At 41.4% G+C, this 15,316-nt stretch overlaps 1 protein-coding gene across 1 annotated transcript in view; it reads right to left on the bottom strand.

Moving 5' to 3' along the window:
• The window catches only part of SDK1 (sidekick cell adhesion molecule 1), a 1,012,418-nt gene that overhangs the window by 405,901 nt on the left and 591,201 nt on the right, over positions 1–15,316 (bottom strand). Inside the window, exons 8-9 of the mRNA XM_033963079.1 lie at positions 12,471–12,554; positions 987–1,181 (exon numbers count right to left, since the gene is read on the bottom strand). Of these exons, the coding sequence (XP_033818970.1) occupies positions 987–1,181; positions 12,471–12,554 (279 nt within the window). The remainder of the gene's footprint in view (positions 1–986; positions 1,182–12,470; positions 12,555–15,316) is intronic.

The raw sequence follows: 15,316 nt of genomic DNA on the forward strand, positions 1-15,316 counted from the left end.
CCCGCTTTAAAGCCTGCGGGTTAAAACCACGGGCTTACACTGCAGGGAAGGGTGGGAGAGTCGGGGAAGGCAGGCAATGAGGGCAGCTCAGGCCAGGCAGGCGATCAGGGCAGCGTCAGGGCAGGCAGATGATCAGGGCAGTGTCGAGGCAGGCAGGCAATCAGGGTAGGTACAGTTAGGGCAGGCAGGCAGATCGGGGAAGCAGGAGATCAGGGCTGAGAGCAGAGCGGCAGAAGGCAGTCGGAAAGGTCTTCAGCGACTGGTCCTCAGCAGTCGCTTTTTGGACTGAGTACTTCATTCATCCAAAATTATAACTTGTCTTACTGGTCCTCAGCGGGCCACCAAGCACTCAAATACTTTCATAGTGCTGGGCTTTATGCTACCACTCGCCATCGGACCTAGTGGTAGAATAAAGCCCAGCACTATGAAAGTATTTGAGTGCTTGGTGGCCCGCTGAGGACCAGTAAGACAAGTTATAATTTTGGATGAATGAAGTACGGCATGAATGTGAGAAAATTCTTGCATTTGATTATACCAGATATTGGAGTGTCCTTCATTTAAACAAGTTCAAGTAGTGCCAACGGTTAAAAAGACTGCAGGCGGCATGGCAGAATAGGGCAGAGAGGCAAGGGGAGAAGAGAGCAGGGCAGCATGACGAAAGAGAGGAGAGCGGCAGAGGGCTGGGATTTCAGGCAGAGAGCAGGACAGTCGGAAAGGAGGTGAGTGACTGGTCTTTTGATCGGCCAGCCCAGTCGGTGTTCCCGAAGTTTTTTTTAGTGAATTGCTTCCTTCTTACATTTGCATGCCATTCCCCCTCATTTGCATGCGCAGATCGGATCAGGCAGGAATCAGGCACGATCGGTTTGCTTAGTGAATCTAGCCCTTGGTGTTTACAAATTGACCCTATTTTCTCCACCTTTAATCTCATACCTGAGAATACTATTTTGGATCATGAAGATACAATATTGCACTTATTCTAAACTCACTAGTCACATCCAGGTACATGTGGGTCTGTATTTCACCAGCTTCGTTTTTAGCAAAGCACTGAAAGATCCCAGAGTCGTCAGGATGCAGTCCTTGAATCTCTAGACCCCCACTCGTGAGTTCTTTGTAACGAGCATTCTTAAGTTTGCTGATGGCGACCGAATCCTTATACCATACTAGAGTGGGAGCAGGAAAACCTACATGGGAAAAGAGAGAATTTTTAAAAATCAAACATGTATACAGATGTTTGTCTTAGAAGCAAAAAGCAGTGCTATACTGGGTCAGAGCAAGGGTCTCCAGCATGGGCCAGTCTGACAGTAGCTGTAGAACCTGGTAGACGTCAAACACCAGATCTAGTCTTTGTTGTTACTTCGTTATATAAAAAGTGGCTTTCCTCATGTCCACCTGGCTAAGAATTCTTTATGGACTTTTTCCTCTGGGAATCTCCTGAAAGCCTAACAGGATAAGGAAGATGGTGAAGTAGGATTAACTGGAACCATCCCACAAGTACAACTTTTAGAGTGTCAAATATGAGAAAGGAGGGTAAAGGGTCTCAGAAACCCACTTGATTAGACACATAAATGAGTAATGTCAAGACTAAATGGGTTAAAGTCTTAATCATCGAGCCTTATTTCCACCTCCTCCCCAGTGCTTTACTTAAATCTTACTGTGATTAATTGTGTAATCAACTTTTTTATCTAGAAAATCTTAACAGTAAGTATTTGCACTTATCTTTAGCCTGCCCCTTTTGACGGGACCTATTTTGCCATGTAAGATTTAAGTAAAACGCTGGGGAGGAGGTGGAAATAAGGCTTGATGATTAAGACTTAACCCATTTAGTCTTGACATTATTCATTTATGTGTCTAATCAAGTGGGTTTCTGGGTGACGGGACTAAATCGCGCGAGACAACGGCGCGCCGACAACTGAGCGCAAGGTTGACGGCGCGCCGAAGAAAAGCACTATTTTAAAGGGCTCCGACGGGGTGTGTGGGGGGGAACCCCCCACTTTACTTAACAGACATTGCACTGGCGTTGTGGGGGGTTTGGGGGGTTGTAACACCCCACATTATACTTAAAACTGAACTTTTCCCCTAAAAAACAGGCAAAAAGTTTGGTTTCAAGTATAATGAGGGGGGTTACAACCCTCCAAACCCCCCCCCCAACGCCAGTGCGATGTCTGTTAAGTAAAATAGGGGGGTTCCCCACCAACACCCCCCGTCGGAGCTCTTTGAAATAGTGCTTTTCTTCGGCGCGCCGTCAACCTTGCGCTCAGTTGTCAGCGCGCCGTTATCTCGCGCGATTTTGTCTATGAACCGGGTTTCTGAGACCCTTTACCCTCCCCTTTCTCATATTTGACACTCTAAAAGTGGGAAAGTTTGTACTTGTGAATCTCTCAGAGCTAAGCAATGCTTGAAAAAATACATTCGAAAATTTGTGTTAAGGGGCCCTTTTACTAAGCTGCGATAGCGTTTTTAGCGCACGCAGAATTGCTGTGCGCGCTACACCCGGGCTACGCGGCTAGAACTAACGCCAGCTCAATGCTGGCATTAGCATCTAGCGTGTGTGGCTATGCGTGCGCTAAAAACGATATCACAACTTAGTAAAAGAAGCCCTAAGTTGCAGTAAGCATTAATGCATTCCTAGTGCTCACTGAGGCATCCCATGGTAAGCCCAGGGGGGCATGTCATGGGGGGAGGGGTGACAGAGAATGGGCATTTCTGTGCGAATCATTTAGTGCCCCGGCACTGCCATGTGCTAACTGATTAAAGCAGAATTAGTATGTGAGCCATTTCTGCCTGCAAGGCTCACACACTCATTTTTGTTAATGACTTGAAACAATGCATGGCTATTAAATGAGAAAATGGCCTTCGCGCATGGGAAAGACCTGTATAAAGGCATGCTAAAACCACTTTTGTTGCAGTAAAAGGGCCCTCAATCTACTAATGGGTAGTTTCTCAAAAGTTCACTAGCGGCATTGAAAGAGTACATAAACTTTTCCTATTTATTTGGATTTTGTCTTTTCCCACACTCAGATTGCATCACACAAAGTATTTTGTCACGCTATCATCGGATTTAACTGGGTTTGAGCATAAAAACATAAGAAGCGCCATCTCTGGATCAGACCTTCGGACCATCAAGTCCGGTGATCTGCACATGTGGAGGCCCTGCCAGGTGTACACCTGGCGTAATTTTTAGTCTATGCCTCTTGTAAGGCGATGTGTATCTAGTTTGCTTTTGAAACCTAGGACGGTCGATTCCGCAATAACCTCCTCTGGGAGAGCATTCCAGGTGTCAGCCACTCTCTGCGTGAAGCAGAACTTCCTGATATTTGTCCTGAACTTGTCCCCCCTTAGCTTCATTCCGTGTCAAATTGGACAATGTAAATTATTTTTTCTGCTCTATTTTGTCAATTCCTTTCAGTATTTTGAAGGTCTTTATCATATCCCCTCGCAGCCTCCTTTTCTCAAGGGAGAACAATCCCAGTCTCTTAAGTCGTTCCTCGTATTCCAAGTTCTCCATACCTTTTACTAGCTTTGTCGCTCGTCTCTGCACCCTTTCCAGCAGTTTTATATCCTTCTTTAGGTTGGGAGACCAATGTTGGACGCAGTATTCCAAGTTGGGTCTGACCATTGCTCTATAAAGCGGCATTATGACCCTCTCTGATCTACTCGTGATTCCTTTCTTTATCATGCCCAACATTCTATTTGCTTTTTTTGCCGCCGCCGTACATTGTGCTGACGGTTTCAGGGTCCTATCTATCAGTACACCCAGGTCCTTTTCTTGTTCGCTCTTACCCAGAGTTGCACCTGACATTCTATACTCGTGTTCCTTATTCTTTCTGCCTAAATGCATTACTTTGCATTTCTCCACATTAAACTTCATCTGCCATTTCTCTGCCCATTTCTCTGACACAAGTCGCTCTGGAGTTCCTCGCTATCCTTCTGCGATCTGATTGCCCGGCATAGATTTGTGTCGTCTGCAAACTTGATGATCTCACTGGATGTTCCTTCTTCTAAGTCATTGATATAAATATTAAATAAGATCGGCCCAAGTACCAAGCCCTGGGGTACACCGCTAGTCACTTTCTCCCAGTCGGATAACTTCCCATTTATGCCCACTCTCTGTTTTCTGTTCTTCAGCCATTTGCCTATCCATCTTTGTATATCCCCCTCTATTCCATGGCTTTGTAGTTTCCTGAGAAATCTTTTGTGTGGAGCTTTGTCGAACACTTTCTAGAAGTCTAAGTATATTATGTCCACCGGTTTTCCACTATCAATTTGTTCGTTCACGGTCTCAAAAAATTGAAGTAAATTCGTTAAATATGATTTCCCTTTCCTGAAGCTCTGTTGACTGGCTTTCATCAGGTCGTGTGTATCCAAGTGCCGGACTATGCTATCTTTAATCATTGATTCAACCATCTTTCCAGGAACAGACATAAGGCTCACTGGTATTCCATTATCAAATTAGACAGATTTTATGACCTCTTTGAATGTGGGTAGTATAAAATCATATAAGATCTTCTTGAAATGTCAGAATTCCTAATTGGTAGATCAATAAGGTTACACAGTGCAAACTGAATGAAAACGAGTGAAGACTCAAGTGAGTGTTCAAATACAAAAATCCTCAGATTGACACAAAATGTAGAGCACTCACAATCATATATAGTGCTTAAACAGAGGAAAAAGATCTCAAAATACCCCAATCTGAAGATCAATAAGGTTAAACATATAGCTGGAGCTAACCCATGAAGAATTACCGTAGGTAAGTTAAAGAGCAAACTTTAAATATAACATGTGCCTTAACTAGAAACCAGTGAAATTTAAAGAACAGTGAGATAACTCTTTCAAATTTGAGACTTATAAATCAAATGTGCTGCCGTATTTTGCAGTGTTTGAAGTTTTGGTTTTTTTTAAGTATTGAATCACTAGCTCCATCAGCAACCAGATGGGCAAAAACTGTTGATTGAACTATAAGACAAAATGAAAGTTGGTCAAATTTAGTTTCCTTGCAACTTCCATAATAAGCAGAAGACTTCAGCTGAAATTGTCCAGAATAACAACCAATATCTTAAGATTAGATTCTACGGTGTCAGGTCAAAAGCGCGCCGAGACAAAGGTGCGCCCAGACAATTGAGCGCAGCGAGCGCCGCCGTACCGCTCTAAATTACTGTTTGTAATGCTCCGACGGGGGGGCGTGGGGGGGAACCCCCCCCACTTTACTTAATAGACATCGCGCCGCGTTGTGGGGGCGTTGTGGGGGGTGTGGGGGGTTGTAACCCCCCACATTTTACTGAAAACTTCACTTTTTCCCTGTTTTTAGGGAAAAAGTTCAGTTTACAGTAAAATGTGGAGGGTTACAACCCCCCAAACCTCCCATAACGCTGGCGCGATGTCTATTAAGTAAACTGGGGGGGTTTCCCAACAAAACCCCCACCGTCGGAGCCCCTAAAAACTGTAATTTAGAGCGGCGTGGCGGCGCGCGCTGCGTTCAATTGTCGGCGCGCGCTTTTGTCTTTCGCGCCGTTGTCTATGAACCAGATTCTACAGCAAATGTGATGCCATTAATTATCAAACTGTTATTTTAAAACAAAGATTTAATCCACACGAGACCAGCCAGACCTTCTGCAACAAAACCACCTATGCAAATGCCAGCGGACAGATCGTGCAAGGATTTTGAGGAGATTAAATTCTAAGACACAAAGGGCTCCTTTTACAAAGGTGCACTAGCGTTTTTAACGTACGCAACGGATTAGCGCGTGCTAGCCAAAAATCTACTGCCTGCTCAAAAGGAGGCAGTTGCGGCCAGCTCACGGGGCAATTTAGCACGCGTTAAGGCCCTAACACGCCTTCGTAATAGGAGCCCAAAATGGCTTCTCCTAAAATACTCCAAAGCATACTGCAACCTTGATGCCTACCTGCCTTATCTGATCAAAGCAGCCACTCCGATAACCATAGGAAAATGGTTGAACTATCACCTAAAAACTGGCCTTTTCCTCAAATCAGGAGGAGGATTTATCAGGTTTCAGGTTTATTTAAAAATTTGATATACCGCCTTATCAAAATTCAAAGCGGTTTTACATAATATAAAAACAAAGTCTAAAAAGAGCGTATGTTAAAAACAAATGACAAATAATGCTACAAACATCAGCCACACTGACAAACATTAACTTACCGATACAGGATGGAAAAGAGCAGAAATACAATTTGTATAAAAGAAAGTGGGGGAGCAGGACCAATACAAAAGGAAGGGGAACAATAAAATAAGAAGTCTAATATTTTGTAAAATAGGCTAAAATGATTAAAAAATGGTAAGGAACAGATTTCCATTACCGTCCTTAAAAGGACTATTATACACTGAAAGTGTCTTTGAAAAGAAAGGTCTTCAAGTTACTTTTTAATTTATCAAGGGATGTAATTTCTCTTATATAACTTGGTGCTGAATTCCAAATAGTAGGGGCCGTAACAGAAAAACGGTAGTACGCATAGTGTTAATGTATCTTAAAAAAGGGATGGATAGCAAGTTTTGATTACAAGAGCGTAATGTACGATGGGGAGTATAGGGGATAAGTAGCCTGTTAATAAAATCAGGTTGGCTTGAAGTTATGGTCTTGTATGTCAGTAACATTATTCCCAATAACCCAAAACTCAGTCCCTCTGATGTGACCAATTAAGACCTGTAGCTTCTATCCCCCTATTCATCAAAATGATGGCGGGACATATGACAGAACAACTCGAATGCTACCTACAACACTTCAATATCTTCACAATGAGACGGTGGTTGTGGCGCTAGTAATGCTTGGAAAAGAACTATTAAGCAAGAGTCACAGCGCAATCGTAATTCAATTTGACCTAAGCAGCGCATATGAACTAGTAGACTTCGATGAACTGTCTGAGATCTTCAGGGATTTTGGATTCCGCAGCCCGGTCCTTTCCTGGTTCCAAGGTTTCCTAATCACTCCGCACTATGCGGTTCATAAGGACGGAGAACGTTCTAATAGCTGGCACCCTCCAAGCAGGGTCCCCCAAGGATCCCCCCCTTTTGCCATTAGTGTTCAACCTCCTAATACAATGCTTGGGAGCCGATCTAGATCTCGCATGAATAAAACATTCCACCTATGTGGATGACATAATGATCATACTACCTGTAACGACCGCATTAGTCAATACCATCAAGCTACCAAAAATGTGTTTGCATCATAGGAAACTGAACTTTGACCCACCGCCTCAAATTAAATAGAACAAAACCAAATTCCTTAGACGACCCAGACTTTCCATTAGAACTACAATCCTGAATCTTAGGAGTAGAAATAGATAACCTATCCACAAAAAGCCACGTACGATCAATAATAAAACAATCTTTCCTTCTGATGAGAAAGATATGATCCATCAGAAAATACTTCAAAATAGAGGCTTTCTGAATTTTAGTGCAATCCCTAATCCTATCTCGACTAGAATGCAGTAATATAATGCCAGTTCTTTGCTCTAGTACAGAAAAAGGTCTTAATAGTATCACTGAGAGACAGAATGTGAGGAGCAACAATGGGACTAATGAGTAACCAAATAAAATAATTAATTTGTGTATGAGGATCTCAGTGTAGATTTATTATCAAATAATAAAAAAAGTGTAATAACACCAGTGTTTAACCAAAATAATAACTCATTAATATATATATATATATATATATATATATATAAACTTCAAGCCAACCTGATTTTATTAACAGGCTACCTATCCCCTATACTCCCCATCGTACATTACGCTCTTGTAATCAAAACTTGCTATCCATCCCTTCTTTAAGATACATTAACACTATGCGTACTACCGTTTTTCTGTTACGGCCCCTACTATTTGGAATTCAGCACCAAGTTATATAAGAGAAATTACATCCCTTGATAAATTTAAAAGTAACTTGAAGGCCTTTCTTTTCAAAGATGCTTTCGGCATATAATGAGTTATTATTTTGGTTAAACGCTGGTGTTATTACACTTTTTTATTATTTGATAATAAATCTACACTAAGATCCTCATACACAAATTAATTATTTATATTTTATATGTATATATATATATAATCTATATATTATATATATTAATTATATTACATATATTGAGTTATTATTTTGGTTAAACACTGGTGTTATTACACTTTTTTATTATTTGATAATCATACATATGAGGATTCTATGATGGTGTGGTGTGTTGGGTTGGTGCCCTTACACGGATTACTCGTTTATTTGATTTCACAATCTACACTGAGATCCTCATACACAAATTAATTATATATATATACACCAATGCTGCTCCAACACAGCTGGTCAAACAAGAATACTGCACAAATGTGAAAAAATTACTTATCTCAGTCGGGGCTCTGTGCGAGACATCAAGACTCCCAGAATGTAGCGGGACAAGAAAAGCCCGAAGGGAAGCTGTACATTAGAAAAAGAGAGGCCGCTTCAAAGTAAAGGGTTCAACTGAGCTTCAGTTTCGGAGAATTATCTTTCATCAGGAACCTTTAGATTTGCGAGCTCAAAAACACAACAGCTGCTCCTCACATTCTGTCTCTCAGTTGATGTGGATGTCCTAGTTCATTTGGGTTTTGTCAACATCGATAGTTCTTTGCTCTAGAACATTACTATCTCGTCTACAACTAGCTCAGAAAACAGAGGTAAGACTATGGAAGTTGGAACACCTGCAGCCCTACTATATGAAACTACATTGGCTGCTAATAACCGCAAGGATCAAGTTTAAATTGATCATCACTGCCTTTAAGATTCTAAGAAGGAATGCCCCCACCTACCTAAGTTGACCATCCTACTCAAGGTTGCCGCCAACAGATATTCCACCAGAAATGTTTTTCACTTAAACTTTATATTGTTGCATGCTGGGAATTTTACCAGGCAAATTACCCTATCCGTCCAATATCAATTAACAAAATGGTGGAACCAAATACCATTTACACTACGATCTTATGACTACTACCTCTGGTTCAGAAAACTTCTAAAAGCATTTCTGTACCAAGCCAACCCTGAGGTAACTGAAACGGTAATTGTAAAAGCACATTCTTAAACTGCCTAATGCAACTCCCAGGATAAAACAAAGAACCAATGACCTACTTGTACTTGGAACTATATAGATGAAACTATGACCTAACAGTTATGATCAGTTATATTGATCTACCTGTGTTAGCAACCCTAATGAATGCCTGCGTCAATTTGTTCATTGTAACTTCCTTATGTAATCTGACCTTGAACTGAATAGGTAAAGGCGGAATAGAAAACCTGAATAGCATAACTTATAATTGGTTTGTAAGAACTGCCTAATATCCAAAATTTGGTCTTATTTCCATCTGCTCAAACAGATCTAGACTGACTTTGATAACTGAATGAGTTTCTTGAAAAGAAGCAAAATGAGAGGTGATGATTTCTAAGCAAGTACAAACAGTAGTACATGAAGCAGACTAGACAACATGGAAAAAGCAGTTTATTAAATTCAAGTGCCTGACAAGGCCACGTTTCGTCCTAAGGCTGCATCATGGGTCAAGGCTATGATACAAACATTAAAAGCTTGATGCTCTCGAGTCAGTGACTGAAAGCTGTCCAAACTTCTTACCCCCACCCCCTGAAGCACATCCCTGCCCCCAGATCAAGCCCCTCACTCTCCCCAGTACAAGCCTCCAACCTCCATAATTCTCCATCACTCCACCCATCTGGCATGGTGCTCCCAGCGCTGTATGTCACAATGGCATCCCTAGTGGCAGTCCCACATTACTACTGCTAAAGGATTATGTTCCTGATGAAATGGCATTGAAAATTACCACCTAAATTGTTGGGTTGGTTTTTTTTCCCCCCCAATTCTTTATTATTTTCAAAACTTACAATAAATTGTTTAATGTGTTGCATAAAAGTACTGGAGTCGATATTCAGTGGCACTTATCTGGTCAGGAGCCACACCTACCCACTTGGATAAGTGCCACTCACCAGGGCCATCTGCTAATTTTCAGTAGCATTATCTGCTACATTATTAATGAGCGATTTAGGTTTTTAAAAAAAATTGCAGCTTATTGCGTGCTAAGAAACACTCGTGTATGCTAAGTGCCACGTGGCCTATAAGTGTAAAATAGGACACACAGCATATAGAATGCATTAGTAAAATAAATAAATAATAGACCCCCAAAGGCATTTTTCATTGTGTGTCTATCAGAAATAGGCTTTGATACATCAGGCCCCTTAGTCACAGGTAGGGCTTATATAATGTTCCCTTTAAGGCCATCAGCTTTCTCCAGGTATCACAGTTAAACTTACAGGGCTAGCAGTTCTTGACCAGTATGGGATGCACTGGATAGGTGGGGTGAACCTGTCAAGGGAGAGCGATTTTGGTGGTCTCCAATACACCTCTAAAGGAAAACTGGGTTTGTGTCTTTGACGTTCTCTCCAAGTTTTAGAAGAGTGAAGTAGCTGGACATTTCAAAGGCTCTATTACAACTCATTTCACTGCTCATTTCAGCTTAACACAGCTTTTGAGTCCAATATGATCGTACTTCTCAGCTGAATGCTTCAGCATCAAATTTTGCCTAACTTAATTCAAAAGGAAGGCACTCTGCCTGTACTCTATTCTACTTCTTTTTGTAATATCTTTCAACTTCATTTTGGTTCATTAAAAAATACAAAATAATAATTGATGAAGGAAAAGGAAGAAAGTAAAAAAAATAGACAGTAGATAAGCTTTGGAAAAGCTGCGGTAACGATTCCCGCGCAGCCCATTCAATTTCTATGGGCTGTGTCACATTTGCCAAACTGGGACTTGCTACAGTAGCTTTCTAAAAGGGGCCCTTAGAAAATTATAAAAGTAAAAACCTGCCGCTTTGACTTTTCTCAGAGAAATCTAATCTAGTCTTCTATTTTTGTGTCGCTCATACCTAGGTAGGCTCAAGGCGACTTAAAGAAGAGGGTGAGGAAGGAGAAGGGGTGGGAGAAGAGAAGAGGAGGGTAGGAGGGGGTAGGGACAGGGGTTGCGGGGGGGGGGGGGGGGAGAGGATACAGGTGATTAAGTATCAAATAGATGAGTTTTCAGTTTCTTCTGGAATATGGTGTAGTTAGGTTCCGTCCTGGTCATTTCAGTAATAATAATAACAGCTTATATACCGCAATACCGTGAAGGTAAGGTCATTCCAAGTTTTTATGCCTAGAAAGTTGAGCATGGAGTAGAAAACACGTTTGTATTGCAGATTTTCTTTGCGGAAGGGAGATTTAGAAGTATTCTGTTGAGGGTTCTGCGGGAAGTAGACCATGCCTTGGAGAAGAGTTGGATGAGAGGAGCCGCGGAGTTTCCGAAAGTATATGGTGAATGATGCATGCAGTTTTGAAGGTTATTCGTGACAGGATGGGTAGCCAGTGCAGTTGCCTGATGAAGTCTGTAATCGAGTCATCCTGTCAACAGAGCTGGTTTTTGAATTATAGCGTTAAAAAGCTTGGGTGCTGTGAAGTTTCATTAAAAAATGTGAACATTTTATTTTAAGTAGTGCAATAAATCACTACAATTCATTTTTGTAATAAGAGTTGTGTAGGATTTTATGGTGTTAAAACACCTTCCAATTAAAAAATAAATTACACAAAGAATCTGCTACAACAAAGGTGTAAGTACACTTGAATGCTGTTCCATCTGATGTTCCCTCCAAGGAAAAGCGCCATAATTTTCAGAAACAAAGTGGTTTAGCTATTGGAGTTATTGATTGTTTCTCTACGTTTCAAGTTATGGGTCCCAAAGTCACTGTTTTAGTTCAATTAATTCACTGGCTGAAGTCACTAATCACTTTAGTAGACTGCAAAAGCACAAGCTGTTCTTTCATCCATTCCTCCTTTTTGATACGGTTCCTGCATGCATTTTCAAGACTCCCATTTTTCTCTCTCATGTTTCTCTTTACAGATACTGGCATGCAACCCTTCTGTGCAACTTTTGATAACAAGGGTTACAATTAGATGACTGTAATATTGGTGGTGGGTCCTGTGGATGTGACGATATCATTAGTATAATACTCTAATAATTGTTGTTGCCCCATGAGGTGTGTTAAGTTTGTAACTTGTTATAATGAGCTGTTTTTAGAATTGTAAACAGATATAGCACTTTAGTTTTTAGTGATATATTAAAGTATTAAAATGAAATTAAATCAGATATCTTCATCATAAAAGGCTCCAACCCATCCATCTTTTAGGCCTACCAACAGATCAGGCACAGCACTCTGCATGGAAGTAATTTCTTCTACCCTCCCTGTCTCAGCACGAGGTATTTAGAAAAACACTGACAACCTTAAGGGAGCTTTATGCACAGAGGCGAGCTTAATCATACCAAAATCTTGTGTCTTACGTCTACAATTTTAATAACCAATGGTTTATATCCCTCTCATTCTCAAACCTTTGGTAGTTTGTCTTCAGAATTAATTCTGATTAGCTTAATTTCTTTTGTAATTTAGAATCTTGGTTTCTACTTACCCATGGCCTGACACGGGATATCCACTGTTTTTTCCACTTCACCCAGAATATGTCTCTCAGGCTCAACAGTGAAATATGGTGGTTCTTCAGAACAACAGATAAAAAAAAATAAAGAAAAAAACGGTTAGAGTTCAGATATATTATTATGCTCCAAAAGATAAATGCTATACCACTCCAGCTTACAAAGTTTAATGAAGATTTCTTTTTGTACAAATAAGCTATTTTCCATTTGACCTAAACGTTTTGGGATATTCAATATGCCTGTATTATTAATACATGGATGCAGAGCTGGATTTAAGATTTTAGAACTTATAAGCAAGACCAGATAGCAGACCCTAGGTATCGTGGTAGTGGTGGGGGGAAGGTATCAAAGATAAATAAAAAATTAGAGAGCAGAGGAAGTCCATAGTGCATTTGAAGCTGTACAGGCAAGTAGAAGCAGGCTTCTCTTTGGCCTAGGTATTTGACATCTTCAAACTTTGACACCCTAGGCAATTGAGAATATCGCCTATGTCAAGACCTGAGCCTGTTTGAGAGACTTGCACACTAGGCATCCAAACATAAATGATCTACAGAGATTTAGGGTTCCTTTTACGAAGGTGCACTAAGCATTTTAGCGCACGCACCGGATTAGCGCACACTATAGCGTGCGCTAGCCGAAAATCTACTGCCTGCTCAAAAGAAGGCGTTAGCGGCTAGCACGCGGGGCAATTTAGCGTGCGTTATTCCGTGTGTTAAGGCCCTAATGCACCTTCGTAAAAGGAGCCCTTAGAGCAGGGGTAGGGAACTCCGGTCCTCGAGAGCCGTATTCCAGTCGAGTTTTCAGGATTTCCCCAGTGAATATGCATGAGATCTATTTGCATGCACTGCTTTCAATGCATATTCATTGGGGAAATCCTGAAAACCTGACTGGAATACGGCTCTCAAGGACCGGAGTTCCCTACCCCTGCCTTAGAGTGTACATATATAATACACCTTAAAGTATTCCTGATCACGTGGTTGGTTGGCTCTTCAGTGGGGCATATACCGTATATATCTGAAGAGACAACCAACCATGTGATCAGGAATACTTTAAGGTGCATTATATATGTATATGATCTCATATAGATAGATACACTTCTCCCTCCATATTTGCGGTTTCAGCAATTGCGGTTTCAATTATTCACAGTTTTTAGCTTGCTGGCTCCTCCCCCCTAAATGACATCAGCTTGCATAGAGAAATCGCTAATTCCAAGCTTTTACAGAGAAAATCGCTGATTCCCAGCACTTTCTTCACCGTGTTTTGCCTCTCCTTCAGGAACAGGCCAGATCTCCCATGTTATTTGCGGTTTCGCCATATTCACGATGGTTTTTAATAGCAAACAGCGAATAACATAGGAAAAAGTTATTTGCGGTTTTTCTGTATTTGCGGTTCTGTTAATCCTCTAACACAGCGAATACGGAGGGAGAAGTGTAGATAGATATATATCCCTCTTTTTTAAATTTGAAAATGCCTAGAAAAGGAGGATTATGCATCACTTTAGAAAGGCTATTCTAGACATATTTACAGCAGAGTCAAGTTGCTGATGGAGGATTAGGGTACAAATAACTCCTGCTTGCTTCATGAACAGAGGATGCACGGAGGAATGTAGAGGGAGAAAACAGAGGAGGATTCTGGGGAGCCGCACAGCGAATGCATTTGTAGGTGAGCAAGAGAAGGCTGAATTATATGTGTATGCAGACAGCGAGCCAAGGTAGTAACCAGAAAAGAAGGATTACATGGTCACGGGGGAAAATGCTTTAATGGACCAGTTTTAAAATGCCCTTGAATAGAAGAGGATCACCTTGTAATCTGTTTAATATGTTAGAAGCAGGACAGCCTCAGCAGCAGTTTTCAATAGGGCCGGATGGGCTCTGCCATGTGAGTAATTTTATAAAAGATTTTACTTTTGTACAAGTCCTTCTAAACATGTATTAAGTAATTGTTGTTTTGGTGCAGGGGTGCCCAAAAGGTCGATCGTGATCGACCAGTAGATAGCAAAGGCAATGCGAGTCGATCATGTTGCCTTTGCGATCTCTTTCTCCCTGCTGCTTCATCGAGCCAGGCCTGGCGCGTACAAGGACCGGACTCACAAGACTTCACCTCCGACATCAATTCTGTGACCTCATCTGGAGTATTGCATTCAATTCTGGTCTCCTTATCGTAAGAAAGATATAGTGGCGCTAGAAAAGGTTCAAAGAAGAACGACCAAGATGGTAATGGGGATGGAACTCTTGTCATATGAGGAGAGGCTAAAAGGGTTAGGGCTGGAAAAGAGACGGCTGAAGGGAGATAGGATTGAAGTCTACAAAATCCAGAGTGGAGCAGGTACAAGTAGATCGATTTTTCACTCTGTCAAAAATTACAAAGACTAGGGACACTCGATGCAGTTACAGGGAAATACTTTTAAAACCAATCGGAGGAAATTTTTTTTTCACTCGGAGAATAGTTAAGCTCTGGAACGCGTTGCCAGAGGATGTGGTAAGAGCAGATAGCGTAGCTGGTTTTACGAAAGGTTTGGACAAATTCCTGGAGGAAAAGTCCATAGTCTGTTATTGAGAAAGACATGGGGGAAGCCACTGCTTGCCCTGAATCAGTAGCATGGAATGTTGCTACTCCTTGGATTTTGGCCAGGTACTAGTGACCTGGATTGGCTTCTGTGAGAATGGGCTACTGGGCTTGATGGACCATTGGTCTGACCCAGTAAGACTATTCTTATGAGCCTGGTTCCTCCTCTCTGTGGTTCACTAGCCCACCCACTTGGCTACTTAGGATACCCCATTTCTTTTGTAAAAAACATAGAACTGAAAGGCTTTTGCAGTATATA

Source organism: Geotrypetes seraphini, chromosome 11 (genome assembly GCF_902459505.1).
Source record: "Geotrypetes seraphini chromosome 11, aGeoSer1.1, whole genome shotgun sequence".
Lineage (NCBI taxonomy): Eukaryota > Metazoa > Chordata > Amphibia > Gymnophiona > Dermophiidae > Geotrypetes > Geotrypetes seraphini.